Source organism: Pinus tabuliformis, chromosome 8 (assembly GCF_031772625.1).
Source record: "Pinus tabuliformis cultivar Carrire ecotype Pingquan chromosome 8, CPIR1, whole genome shotgun sequence".
Classification (NCBI taxonomy): domain Eukaryota; kingdom Viridiplantae; phylum Streptophyta; class Pinopsida; order Pinales; family Pinaceae; genus Pinus; species Pinus tabuliformis.
This window is the reverse complement of record NC_142294.1, coordinates 170,542,450-170,557,192: the sequence shown is the minus strand read 5'-3', so window position 1 is coordinate 170,557,192 and position 14,743 is coordinate 170,542,450. Positions and strand designations below refer to the sequence as shown.

General features: G+C 36.3%; 1 protein-coding gene across 1 annotated transcript; it reads left to right on the top strand.

The window, feature by feature from the left end:
- The first annotated feature begins 4,273 nt into the window (after positions 1-4,273).
- On the top strand, positions 4,274-5,817 carry LOC149234673 (uncharacterized). Its single transcript, XM_089368337.1, has 2 exons — positions 4,274-4,719; positions 4,809-5,817. The coding sequence occupies exons 1-2, from the start codon at positions 4,274-4,276 to the stop codon at positions 5,815-5,817; spliced, it is 1,455 nt and encodes a 484-aa protein (XP_089224463.1).
- The last annotated feature ends 8,926 nt before the right edge of the window (positions 5,818-14,743 follow it).

The window sequence follows — 14,743 nt, the reverse complement described above, 5'->3', positions numbered from 1 at the left end:
ATCGTTTTTGAGACTTAAAGAATATCACCTTAAAATTTATCTGATAAAATATACCAGTCATTGTGACTACATCCGGCCCTCACCATCAATCCAGATGGTTGTTAGGACTTCCTCCACTCACTGTGGAGAATCTGCCAAGATCCACTGACTCGGATTCTTCATCTTCAAGGAATCAGTCTCCTAAATTGCACACGGGGTCTATGTGGACAACCGACAATTTGTTTATTTGATTCAGCAACGACTAATATGAAATCCCCTATTCTTCCTGCAGAAGAATTCCATTCCTAATTTCACTTGCAAGGCTGCAAGAGATTTCTGTTTGAAATCTTCTCAGAATTGATGGAAGCAATAGATGTTACTATTGAAAAAACAGATGAGTCCAAATTAATATCACATGGATCTTTTGATGCACTAGTACTTCTACCTAAGCTAACCTTAACTGACAACACCTACAAGGTCATCTCATCTTTAATAGTGTTGTGAATGACAATTTACTCTCAAACCTTCTGCCCTTATTATTGTTTCACCATCGAAAGTTAGCCTTGCTAGATTAGTTCCCTCATTCACATCACATTATTCTTTACATGACTTTTGTGTTGTGGTGATTTGATGAATTACAGGTACTACTATCACAGAAATATAATCCCTCTATTAATATTATGGAGCCAACATTGACTACAAATGCCATTCCTCTGCTGCTGAATGGTTCCACTGATATTCAACCACTGCTCCAGATAATCGATATTGGTTCTGTTACATCATTAAAAACAACATCCTCACACTTTTGCATTACTCTATCTGATGGAACACATCAACACAAGACTTTGCTACCATCAACATATAGCCAACAAGTTGCATCTGAAGACATTCAAATTGGCTCAATAATTCTGCTTAAAAAAGCAGCTTGCATGGTGCTTCAAAACTCCTCATAAGGCCCAACATTTGAATTTACCCTTTTATATTTTTTGTCTTCTATACGCTTCCTGCATTACACAAAAAAAACTTCATTAATTCATTTCTCATTTGTTTACATAAGGTCCATCCGAGTCGTTGAGCTTGAAGTTGTGATGTGCTCAACAGCATTGACAAAGGACTCATCAACACTGCTACATGCAAAGGCAGGTACATCCCAAGTTAGCTCTTCATAAACAGAAGATACCTTGCCCTCTGTAGTTAATCCACCAATTACGGCAACAACTACAACAATTCCATTCACGGCACTCAATCCTGCTCGAAAATATTGGTCAATCCAAGGTAGAGCATCTGCAAAAACATCATTGAAGACTTACAACAATGTGCGAGGGTCAGGAAAAGTTTTTGGGTTTGACCTTATCAATCGTGATAAGGAAGAGATCCACCTTTCTGCATTTGCTGAATTGGCTGAATCTCTTTACAATCTAATTCAAGTTGGGCAGCTATACATTGTTTCAAATGGCACAATTAAAGAAGCAAATCCAAATTACAACCACCTCAAGAACAAATGGGAGATTTACTTGTTTGCTGCTTCCACTATCAATCCATGTCCCATAGATGATCTAACGTTTCCTTACCAGAGCTTTCACTTCAAGACTATTGCGGAAATAAAAAGTGCAAGTCCAAATACGAATGTGGATGTCATTGGTGTTGTTACTTCCACCTCACCTGCATCAACAATTCGACGAAAAGATGGAAGTGAAACATTAAGGAGAACACTCATATTAAAAGACAAGTCGGGTTTTAGCATTGATGTAACATTATGGGGAGACCATTGTGACTCTATAGGACAAAACCTTGCTGAATTCTACTCTTTCGACAACCCACCAATCCTTGCAATCAAAGGAGGTCGTGTATCTGAATTTAATGGCACCACAATAGGGACGATATCAACAAGCACTCTCATCATAAATCCACAAGTTGAAGAAACTCATCAACTACATGCATGGTTCCGTGAAACAGGTTATAGCTCTTCTTCTCCATCTTTGAGTAGAAACTATGGTGTTGCTTCAAAACGTGCCCTACCACGAAAGACGTTTCATGAAATTGCTGGCATGCAAACCTCCGATAAAGCAATATGGGTTTCAGTTCGTGCAACAATAACTGCTCTTCACATGGACGACTTCTACTTTCTAGCATGTCCATTAGATTTCAATGGAAAACAATGCATGAAGAAGGTTGTGGAGCATTCTAACAATCTTTGGCATTGTACAAAATGTAACGGCGACTTCCCAGAATGTGACTATCGTTACAAACTTAAAATTGAGCTACATGACCACACCGGGCACCTGCAGAATGTCACAGCTTTCAATGATGCAGGAAACGAGCTCATGGGCATCACGGCAAAAGACCTGTTCCTTCTTTCTATCGAACCAACTGATCTGCAGGAAATTTGTGGCCGAATTTCAGGATGTCGCTTCCTGCTAACACTTTCCATTAAAGCAGATTACTTCAATGGTGTTCAACGCTTGCAACCAATACTGATAAATTCAGAAGAAATTCAATATGCCTCTGCATGCAAAGAAGCCCTCAATGACATTCAAGCAATGTCCACTTCAAAACGACCTGTTGTTCGCCACCTTTGAAAAGTTTTTTAGGGTCTCTTCAAACACTACTGTTTTTACATAAACAAACATTTATGCACAACTCATTGTTTCATATTGTTGTAAATTACACCCATGTTATTGTGATTCACACTATTGCTGCAAATACTCTCTTCCAATTATTCCAAAATATGTATGTTTACCACTTTTCATTTTACATAATATAGATATAAACATTTGTAAAGACTTACTACATAATTTTCCTGTTCGTTGTTTACATGTCTATACATTGATCTCTTGCTTGCTAATCTATTCATGCTATCGTTCAAACTTGTAAAAAAAAAAAGAAGAAGAAGGAAGCAAAATCTTGGTTATCTTGCTCCTCTCCTCTCAATAATAGATGCCAGAATAACATATGATTTTATAGTACTCCTAATTGCATATTTTTCCTTCTACCTAATCTACCTACATTCACTGATGTTCAAATATTTTTTTTTTTCTAAAACTTGTAATACATTCTCCAAACATGCAATACTTGTTTATGAAAACTAACACTAATTGTTTGTACTTGTTTAGATATGCCAAAAAACAATCAAAATGCGGACAAACACGAGTGGCGACGTCTTCTTTATGCACAGCAAAAGGATACAATAAATGCATGACGACGACTACTTTATAAAAACCGCAACAACCCTACTACTTCCTCTACATCCCTTCCCACCTCAAATGCTCTCCCAACTATACAAACCAACCCATCTCACCTTCATCAAATCCAATATAACCCTCCCCTTAATGAAGAACACCGTCGCTTTCGAGAAAGGATTGATGAACTTTCTAGCATGCATGTTTGCACAATATGCAAAGAAGCATACCCAGGAATGAAAACAAAGCTTTTACACGGTAGGCTTTCTTGTTTTCGTTGTGCATCATCTAAATCCACCAATCGTTTTTCTGAACTAAACAACATGAACCCTGGTGAACAACCCTATGTCCTTCAACAATTAACACAAGTTGAAGAAATGCTCATTGCACGTGTAAACCCCATTCTACAAGTCACTCATGCTCGTGGTGGTCAATACAAATATAGTGGCCATACAATTAGCTTCCCTCAAGACATCACCACTATTGCCAAATACTTACCCCAAATGATTTCTGACTTAGACATCCTCATTGTGAAAAGGCAAAATCCATCTGAAAAGGCTTATGAATTCTTCGTTTGCAAATCACGTGTCCTTGCAGCCCTTGAATACAAAACAAAAAATGACCCTTACTACTGTGATGTTCAATTCAATTCATCTGCTATTTCTGCACTACCAGATCACCCTACCGATATTTCTTCTCTTCTCCATAATGTAACCACCTCCTCTTTTGAACCCCATCAAACCAATATTGATTCTACTTATGATACTGATGTCATGCTACCTCCATTAGAAATCCAACCCTCTTCTTTCGTTCCAATACTCCCAAATTCAAGTACTGAGCTTGAGCACATTTGTAATTATTTGCACTTGACCCATTCAAATTCAACAAGCTCTATCGATTGGCCTCCAATATCTTTACCAGCTATGAATGAATACAACACCATAGGCCTCTTTGCCATGGCATTCCCCACACTCTTCCCTACAGGCATTGCCATGATCATGCAACCAAGACTTACAAAAGTTGAGATGCATGAATATGCTTTACACTTGATGCACTACCATGATAACCGATTTGGCCAACACCCAAGATTCCGCTACTATCTTTATAACATTCTAATGCGCCATCGTAGCCAAACTACTGCTAGTGTTTTTGTGAAAAAGTACATCGAGAACAACTTGCCAACAACGGTTTCAGACCTACGACAGTGTCTTTGTGACTCTCCAGATTCAAGATTTCCAGAGCAAATAATGCGGTTCGGTTCAGGCCTACGGGGAACACGGTCTTTCTGGAACAGACGACGATCTGAGCTGACTAACATGATCACGCAAATAGGAAGTCCGACATTCTTTTTCACTCTCAGTGCAGCTGATACTAAATGGCATGACTTGCACATGATCATGCCTGCCAGTGTTCCTTCCAATTCAGTCAACCACTTCCAATGGAAAATCCAAAACATAATTAAGAACCCACATCTAACAGCCCAATATATGCATTGCAGATTTACAGTTTTTCTTGAAGAAATCCTGCAAAAAGGCCTCCATGCAGTAGACTATTGGTGCAGGTATTTTTTAATATCCATTTCCTTCTACATTAATTTTCTACATTGCATATATATGTTTTAACAAGATTTTACCTTCATATTATATTCAGATACGAATGGCAACATAGAGGATCCGCACACATTCATGGCTTCCTCTGGCTGCAAAATGCACCAAACATGGACACAATTGACTGGAACAATGCATTAGAAATTGCTAATGCACAGAAATATTTCGACCACTACGTAACTGCCTGGAATCCACGTCAAGCAGAACACCGAAATATTCCGCTTCACCAATCAACAATTCATAACCCATGTCTTCTTGACACAACATCAATATTCACATCCAATCAGTTTGAAGACTATACAGAGCTTGTCAACTGCATTCAACGTCATACAAAGTGTCATGAGTCTTCTTGTCTTCGCAAGAAAGACAATGTACTTAGCTGCTGGTATGGAGTACCGTGGGAGTTGAAGTCCACATCTTCACTTTTCATTGATGATAAAGGTCATAAAACCTATGTCCCTGCACATAATGATGAAAGATTGAATATTCACAATGCCGATCTACTCTGTATTTGGAGAGAAAATGTTGATTTCCAACTGGTTCTTTCTCGCCATGCTGTGTTAAAATATATTTCAAAATATGCAGCAAAATCAGAAACAAGATCTGAGAGCTACCGTCAAATGCTATCACGGCTATCACAAAGTGCCATTCCAGAAGCACCTACTGCTATTGTTATCAGAAAACTCCTTACAGAAACCATTGTAGATAGAGACATTGGAGCACAAGAAATATGCCATATGTTACAAAAGCTACCTCTTTCTCTCAGCAGCAGTACATTTCGGTCTTTGAATGTCAACAAGACTGTTTTCAAACGCGTTTCACAAGATACTGAGAACCCTGGTTTGACACCAAACTTTATCCTTGCATACATGAACAAGCCCGTCTCATTGGAATCACTACCCCTCCTTGAAGCTTCACGCTCATGGTCATATTCTTCCCAGCGAAAAAAAAACCAATGGAAACACATATTCCCACCAATGATTGTACATGTATTGCCCCGTTACAATGTCATTCCTTCCTCTGATGATCCTTCTTATGCCACTTTTTGCTAGAGTGAATTACTATTGTATTTCCCCTTCCGAACACTCCCCAATGATATTGGTTCAACTGATGCAGAAATTATTGCACACTGGGAACAAAAAAAGGGTACATATACACCATGGCATGTCCATCGAGAAATTGAAAACCCACAAACCCCACATACTGAAGATCAAACTACCCCCGACATCCCTCCTGATTCCATGCAGATGAATGAATGGCAAATCCTCTCTCAGCTGCACCCAGGTTACAATATTGCAATTGATGACCTTGACATGATTGGCTACCACGACTTTGATGCCAACCACAATTGGTCACATAATACTATCCCTCCCCACTTGCAAGAAACTGCCATAAATTTCGTTGAATTCAACCGCTCAATGATTCAAAACCAACATCATTCTTTTTCCAACCTCCCCCAAGATCACACATTATCTCCTACCCAGAACATAACCTTCACCACTATTTTTTCACACTTTAAAACCCTTTTGCCAAAACCCCCACGCAAAATCATCATACAAGGAACAGCTGGGACAGGAAAATCCCATTTGATTAAATGTCTGCACCATTCATTTGTGGAAAACTCACCAGCAAACAAAAACCCTTTGTTGTTACTTGCACCAATAGGCGTTGCAACTTTCAACATAAATGCCCTCACAATTCATTCCGCCCTTCGTATCCCTATCCAAACAATGCATCCTCTTGAAGGCCAACCACTCCTACAACTGCAAGAGCAACTTCGTCATGTAGAGTACATTCTCATTGATGAAATGAGCTTCATTGGTCCAAGAATGCTTACTCGCATTGACGATCGTCTAAGAGAGGCATTCCCTCTTCACCAAAATGCACCATTTGGTAATCGCTCAATTATCCTTGTCGGAGATTTAGGCCAGCTACCACCTGTAAAAGGCATTCCTTTATACGCTGGGACATCGCGTGGCACTGCACTTTGGCGTAGCTTCGACATATTCATAACACTTTCAACCGTTTTTCATCAACAAGGAGCTAGCCTGTCCCAGGTTGCTTTCCGGCAAATACTCACAAATCTCAGAAATGGAATATCTACACTTGAAGATTGGCAACACCTAATGTCAAGAACAAGTTCGTCTCTTACACATGAAGAGCAACACACATTTGAAGAATCCATGCACCTATATGCAATAAACAACTCAGTTGTTTTGCATAATAAGAAAATGCTTAAAAAATTGAACATCCCAGTAGCGCTTTGCTCTGCAGAACAACAAAGGCAGAAAACTCCTACTACAACAGAAGATGAGCATTTGCCTGCAAAAGTGCTCTTATGCAATGAAAAAAAAGTTATGCTCACCAACAACTTATGGGTACATGCAGGCCTCGTCAATGGCGCACTTGGGAAGGTCATCTCAATATTTTATTCTATTGGTTCAAAGCCCCCAGAATTACCATCCTTCGTGGTTGTCGACTTTATACAATACAAAGGAACACCATGGGACATTTCACACCCAACATATGTACCCATTTCTCCCATCACAAGGGGTGCACGCCGTCAGATACCACTTCAAATGGCATGGGCTTTAATGATACACAAGTCACAAGGAATGACATTAGACAAAGCAACAGTAGACATCGGCACCAAAGAACGAAAAGGGCTAACGTTCACTGCAATTTCAAGAGTGCGGTCATTGGCAGACATTCAAATCAATCTAGCATTCCCATTCTCACGCATTGCACAAATGCACGAGAATCCATATCTTAAGCGTAGACAACAAGAGGAATCATTGCTTGCATCAAAATCTATGCAAGCGAATATACTCTAGCCAATCATACAACCTGTTTTCCAGAATTAACCACATGGTAAATACCACTTGCTGCAATAACCAAATTTCACATACATTTGCTTTCTATTACATTTAACCTCATATGATTTTATATTAGTTTGAAATCATTTATTTTATTTCAAATATTCAAACAAAATATTTCCCGCCAAGAACAGCAAGGTCTAGCATTCACTGCAATTTAGAAATTTCTTTAAAAATTTATTTATTTTACTTCAGCGCTTTAAAAAACATGCTTTCATCAAACACATCCATTGTCACTTACAATGTTTTCTTTTTGGATGGAAACAGGTATGAATACAGGCTATTTATGATTGTTGTATGAGTATTGCCAAGAAATTCAGCATCCTGCCCCAACAAACATTGCCTCTTTACCGTTTGCGTCCAACCATTGAATTGTTAAAGAAGGTAAAACAAATACTCAAGATAATAATTCACATCCATGAAAGTGACACACACAGGAAAATGCAGCGTCAATTGCAGGAACAACTCTGTTGCCGATGCCATGCCCCATCATGCATATATAGCTGCTCATTGTCAATTACATCTATATGTAATAGAATGCTCTTATTTTACATATGTTTAGAAGCCAAAGAATACTTTCATTGTATATATGTTTAGTTATTACCTACCAAACATGTCTCTATGTGTAGACCATATGTAAAATTTCAAAAAATACATTGCAAAGCATGTAACTATCTCCTGTATAATTGCTTGTGATAAACACACAATACCAAGTAAAATATTTAGAAGTATTCAATTGTAATAAGTCTAGTATGTTCCAGCAGACATGATACATAGTTATGGAGTGTCATAAGTGTTTATGTACCTACAATTTTAATAAAAACTCAGTTTACATAGATTTGGCCTTTTGAGTGTGGTTTCTATTGTTCATGGAATGCCAGATGTTATGCTACTCACGTTAAGTTATCTTTGTTTTTGTTTTCAAATATGTTATATAGGAATATGTATACCTTACATGGGCTTCTGCAATGACATTTATAGAGTGGTTAGTTGTTTGTTTTTAAATTAGAATACATTTACATGAAATTTTCAAATTCTCTTCTTTTTTGTTTCAGTCATGTCAGCATTTTTAAATACATGTGAATGAATAGAAAGTCTTGTGGTTTTCTTTAAGTATTTCTGCTTTGACATGCTGCTTTGTTCTCTTTTTCACTTCCAATATAAAGAACTTACATTCCCAGTGTGTTCTGTCTCCTATATCTTTTACTCTATTTCAGATTTAATAAACTGTACAATATCAATAGGAGTTGAGAAGGTGGCACGACCTTTTATAAAAATTCAACAATTCCAACTTCATAAATCTATCGGCCTTTCTTTGTACCTTTTGGGACAATTGCTAGTATAATATTTCTGTGGTGTAAGGTTTGGGGTTAGTGTATATACTATACGTATTGTGGTTCCGAACTTTCTCGATGCTTTTACAACCGTTTGCCACTTGCCACTTGGTATTGGTAATCATGAGATCCTCGATTCACGACTCTGGTTCATTAGGGTTTGATGAATGACCCAAGATGGAGGAGGTAGTTAGAGGGTAACCACATTCCAGCCCTGGCACCCCAAGGGAGTCATTCGTGCAACCCTCTGCGCCGAGAATGGCTTTTTCTTCTACATTTATATGGAGTTAATTGGAGTTTAATATCAGAATTTCTGAGGGTTACTCAAACCCTTTCCATGGCTCAATGTTCTCGTCCATGGCTCTATTTTTTATTGAGGATTTTAAGAAGATGCAACTAATTTTCTTGTTAGCGTTATCTGAATGGTTCTCTTTGCTTTTATTGTAATTTCTTCAATAATTTTGAAAGATGGGTTTTGTTTAGGAGCACTAACGAAGTCGTTGAGAAGAGTGCCCGTCGTCTAGGTAAACCCTTTTTCCGACTATTCATTAGTCTAGTTACTTTGTTCCAATAAAATTTGGATAGATTAGCCCTGGTATTTCTTTCTCGATTTCTGACAGGTATAACCTCTCGTTGCAGCCTTTGGCGAATGATTTGATTTGGAGCTCGATGGCTTATTTCTTTCCCAAGTTCCACTTATGAATCTTACCTTCTGCTTTTTTCCAGGTACATTTTCGTGCATTCCCAGCTAGGGTTTATGCGGCCTAGGGTGATTGGACTGCATGCCAAACATATTAATATTTTTTTTTAATAACATTTGGGCTACGACCTTATCCTGGCGCAGGCAGAGATATCTCATATTCGATATTTCGTTGACTTTCAATTAGTTTTAATTTAGACTAAAGATATCAAGCGCTGGTTCTGACGGGAGTATGAGAGTAGCAGCTGGTAGCGGTCGGTAAAGAAGCTTGTTTTTTGCACGATCATATTCATGTGCCCTATGAAACATACTCGCAATCATTATATCTCTAGTGTTAGTATTATTGAAACAATTTAAATTATCTTTTTAAAATATTTTACTGTATTCATCTTAAATTTCAATGGATGTTGTTGTATTGTGTAATCATTTTAAGTTTGTACTCCTCTCTTCATTTTAAGTTTGTATTCCTTTACTGTTTCTAATTATAGTTGTCAATTAAAAATAATTCATCTTCTCGGGCGCAATGAATTGTTCAATTGTTGTACATTATAGTCTCTAATTAGGGCGCCTATGCACAGATGGTTGTCCATTAAAACAATACCTCACATGATGGGCTTATTCAAAATTCTCACATGATGGGCTTATTCAAAATTCAATATTTTTATTGAGACATTTTAAGATTTCGCATTGGCTCACATGATAGACTTGTTCAAAAGTCAATATTTCTATTGAGACATTTTAAGATTTCGCATTGGCTCACATGATAGACTTGTTCAAAAGTCAATATTTCTATTGAGACATTTTAAGATTTTGCATTGGCTTACATGATGGGCTTATTCAAAATTCAATATTTGTATTGAGACATTTTAAGATTTTTCATTGGCTCACATGATTCTGTCTTACCTAATAAAGTTATCCTTTACAACTGGGATTTTTTAATTGAGATGTACATTTTTGATGTACATAGTATTTTTGAAAACTCTAAAGTTAAAAATTACTCTGTATATGTGTTATTATATTTACTATATATTGATATTTATATTTATATTGTATTGTTAAGGTATTTTTTATGTGATGGTTAATTGTAAAATTTGATGGGCAGTCCCACTATTTAGTTTTAACAAAGAAAACACAAACCAAGAAAAGTTTATCAATGGACCTATTATTTCGTTGACCAAACATGATCAATTTTGCTAAGTGAACCTTCACCACTCACCTCCAGATCCATTATAATGGAGTATCTCTAAGCCTCTTAGAGGATTCATTACAATGGATTATCCCCAAGCCTTTTAGAGACTTCATTACAATGGAGTATCCCCTAGCCTTTTAGAGGCTTCATTATAATGGAGTATCCCCAAGCCTTTTAGAGGCTTCATTATATGCAATCCATGGGCTCTAATACCATGATCTGCCAAAAGCATGGGCCACCCAAAAACTGCCATTGTTGACCTACCTCTTTGACTATTTCACCTAGTATTTCACCTTTTCAAGTGTAACTTATCATTCCCCCTTTTAAACTTGACTTGGGGTTTTCTTTAAATCCAACCAAGTAATCCTTCACTGCTCGCCTCCAACCCTACCACCTCAAAGTCTATAACTAGGATGTTCGGGAATCTAGCATGCCCTCCCCTATCACCTAGGTCTATGTCTGAACTTTACTGATAATTAACCAAGGGTACACACTCCTAACCATGTATTACATTTAGGGGTGTCAAGAGAGGGAGGGGTTATGTATAGCCTCGATGAAAAATTGGTTATAAGATATGCATGGGGATTGAGAACTATGACCAACAATTAGGTTGAATTGCATGGCATGTTGCAAGGCTTGCTACTGGAAAAAGCTTCCCAAGTAACTCATATAATCATCCTTGGAGGTTCAATTATCATAATTCAACACCTTCTCACCAGAACCTATCCAAAAGATAATCACTTTGAAAACCTTTTGGAAAGAATCAAAGTGTTTCTAGATGAATTCCCTCATAAAAAGTTCTTTCATATTCTATGAAAGCAAAACTTTGAGGCTAACAAGTGTGCCAACTATGCATGCCATGTAAGTGTGCCATTTTAAAGGATTTTGGAACTTTAAGAAATGATGAGTTCAACATAAAATATAAAATCACGTTGAACTATTTATAAATGTCTAACAACATGGAAGTTTTTTAGTGTCAAAAATGGTATAACCTTGATAGTGGACTTGTAGCTCAATTAATTTTAGGTATGTCAAAAAGAATTAATCCCTAATTGATACCTCATTGTTGATGTAAAATAAAAAATTCAGGTGTTTAATTCGACTCTTAGTAAGTGTTTTTTAGATGGTGAGAACTTTGTTCATAAGATTAAAATACTAATCACTTGGGTACATTGTCAAATAACCTAGTCTAGTGTTTGGGTTAAAGTTCCATATTTTCAAGTAAAATATCTTAGGTTCTATCCTTAAATGGTTTTGGGAGATAAAATCAAAAGTTATAGTGACATGTGGTATCAATGCAAAATTAAACTTTTATGTCATTGCTTGTTTTTTTAAATCTTTTCATTTCTCAATTTTGAGTTATATTGTTATGTCATCTGCATGTTCATTTATGCTTCCAAATATGTCTAATCCTTGTTCGAATGTAGGAACTCATTCATATTTTTCAAAGTTCAATAATTAAACTAAGCGACAGGAAATGCTAGCTATGCAGCCTTGTTTTAGTAGAAATTTATAAATTCTTCTCTATAGACATTCCAGAGTAATACCATTGATAGTTAAATATACTATTGTATTCAATTATGAATCTCTTCTTATAGTGATAATAGCAGTCATGTTTCCCTTTGTCAAACATTAATTTGACTTAAAAGTATGTTCAACTCTATTATTTTATGGATAACAATATCAATAGTTGTGTGACATATCATGGTTATGGACATTTATGCTAGTTTTCTTATAGCTTAATAATCGCTTGCATTACGATACTCAAATATTGTTGCGAGTCTGCAGTCACATATTAAATGGAATTTTCTTAAGTTGTTGATAAGTTTGGCTTGGTCCACGAACTAACCCTAATCTCACATAGTTATGCCATGATTCCACTGTTATTAATTTTCCCCTTTTTTTTCTTTTGGAATCTAGAGAAAATAGATAACCTTTCAAGTTCAACAACTATTTCACAATGCTATAAATAATCTCCCCTAATTTGCACAACATGTTTCATTTCTAGAAAACATTATCTCCATAAAAGCATAGTTTGCACAGTTTCTTGAAACTTTTCATAGTTTAAACACTATTTATCACAATTCCTAAATTATTTCCCAACAAAGAAAAGTAACTTTTTACAAAACATATTATATGTTTTCCTTTCTCCTCCCAAATTATGAGAATCAATAACACCAATGCATCCCTCCCTGGAGCTAGCTTTACATTGAGAATATCTTAGAACAATGACTTGCATAGATCAAACCAAATATTATATGATCCCAAAAACACTAAGAACACAGATCTTATATGGAATTCCACTCGCCAACTAGTTCAAGAATTTCTAATGTTGACAATTTCTCATCAAATATTTCCAATATGCAGTATGTCTCCTTCAAGGTTACCTCATAGTCCTCTCTTACCCTCTTCGTCTCCTCTTCCCATTGAGAATTTTTTATTTCGAGGGAGGAGTTTGGGTATGTAACTTCCTTTCCCATAATTGTTTCCAACTACCTGGAATGTGAACTTTCTTAGCATTACTTCCTAATGTGATATAATGGCTAACTGCATAAAGCATCTAAGCATTTAATATATTAAATGTTTTTTTCCTTTTAATAATTAATTTTCCTTCACATGGCCCATGACCAATTAGTTTCCTTTTTCACTACAGTAAATAAATATTTACAAGGTTTAGCAGGGAATATTACATCTTCCCCTTGAGTGAAACATCATCCTCGGTGTTTCGTGGCCCTAAAAATAGGTTGGAATATGTCTTGTATATAAAATCCTCATCCTCTTAGGTAACATTTTTCATGGTTGAAGCGGTTCCACTGCACTTTAACCTAGGTGATTGCTTGCCTCTAGAATATATTTTTTTCTCTGATCGAGAATATGTCAAGATTTGACGAGGAATGCTTTGTCTGGTTTGACCTACATCCACAATTATTATGGCTGTCATTAATTTCAATCGACCATTATTTAAGAACATATATACCATTTCCAACTTTATTAGAGACATCACAAGTTGTTATTTATGTACTGAGAAAGGATCATTAGCATGCATCAAAACCCCACAAAGGTTAGCAACCTGCAGTCAATAAGAGTTAGTGGCATCATTGTAAACTCATCACCAAAAACAATAAATCATTTTTACTTGTCCGATGTTTGGGACAATCGATAAGGAAACTCACCCCACCATGTGGTCCCACTAAAAATTTCAGATCATTGAAGTACCAATTCCATAATTCCATTTGCACTAAATTGATAGTAATAATAATATTTCAAAAACCATTTATTGTTCTTTTATTTTATGATATGTCTAGTCTATTGTCATACAAGGTAGAATTATTATACTTTTATCTTAATTCAAATGTTACATATGTGTTGGTCATGCATGAGTTAAAGTTTAGGATAACTTCCTTTTTCCTACCAAGTTCAAGGTCGCTATATTGTTGTCTAGTTTATAGAGGTGTCATAGTTATGTCTATCATGGGCTACTTTGTTATTTTCTTTTAGCACAATCAAGAGTCCACTTTCTATCATTCCTTCAATTTTGGCCCATTTTCATCCTGCATTATAGGATTTTCATGAAATTATGCACAATTTTACTTCCGTGTAGAGTCATGGAATTTCTCCCTTTTGCACTCGTATGCGTATTGACTGTCTCACACTCACTATGTTAATATAGCATAGTTATTTTCCTTGTATTCTAGAAAAAAATTATCCCAATCATAAGAATAACTAAATATGTTATTATACCACTTACACAATGATCCTACTTGTCATCATCATTTTATTTTTGTAATGTTCAAGGAAGATTTTCCTTACCATGTTCCCATGATGGCTTGCAATCAATGATTTTTTATTTAGGCACCATCATAATTTCATGATATCAAA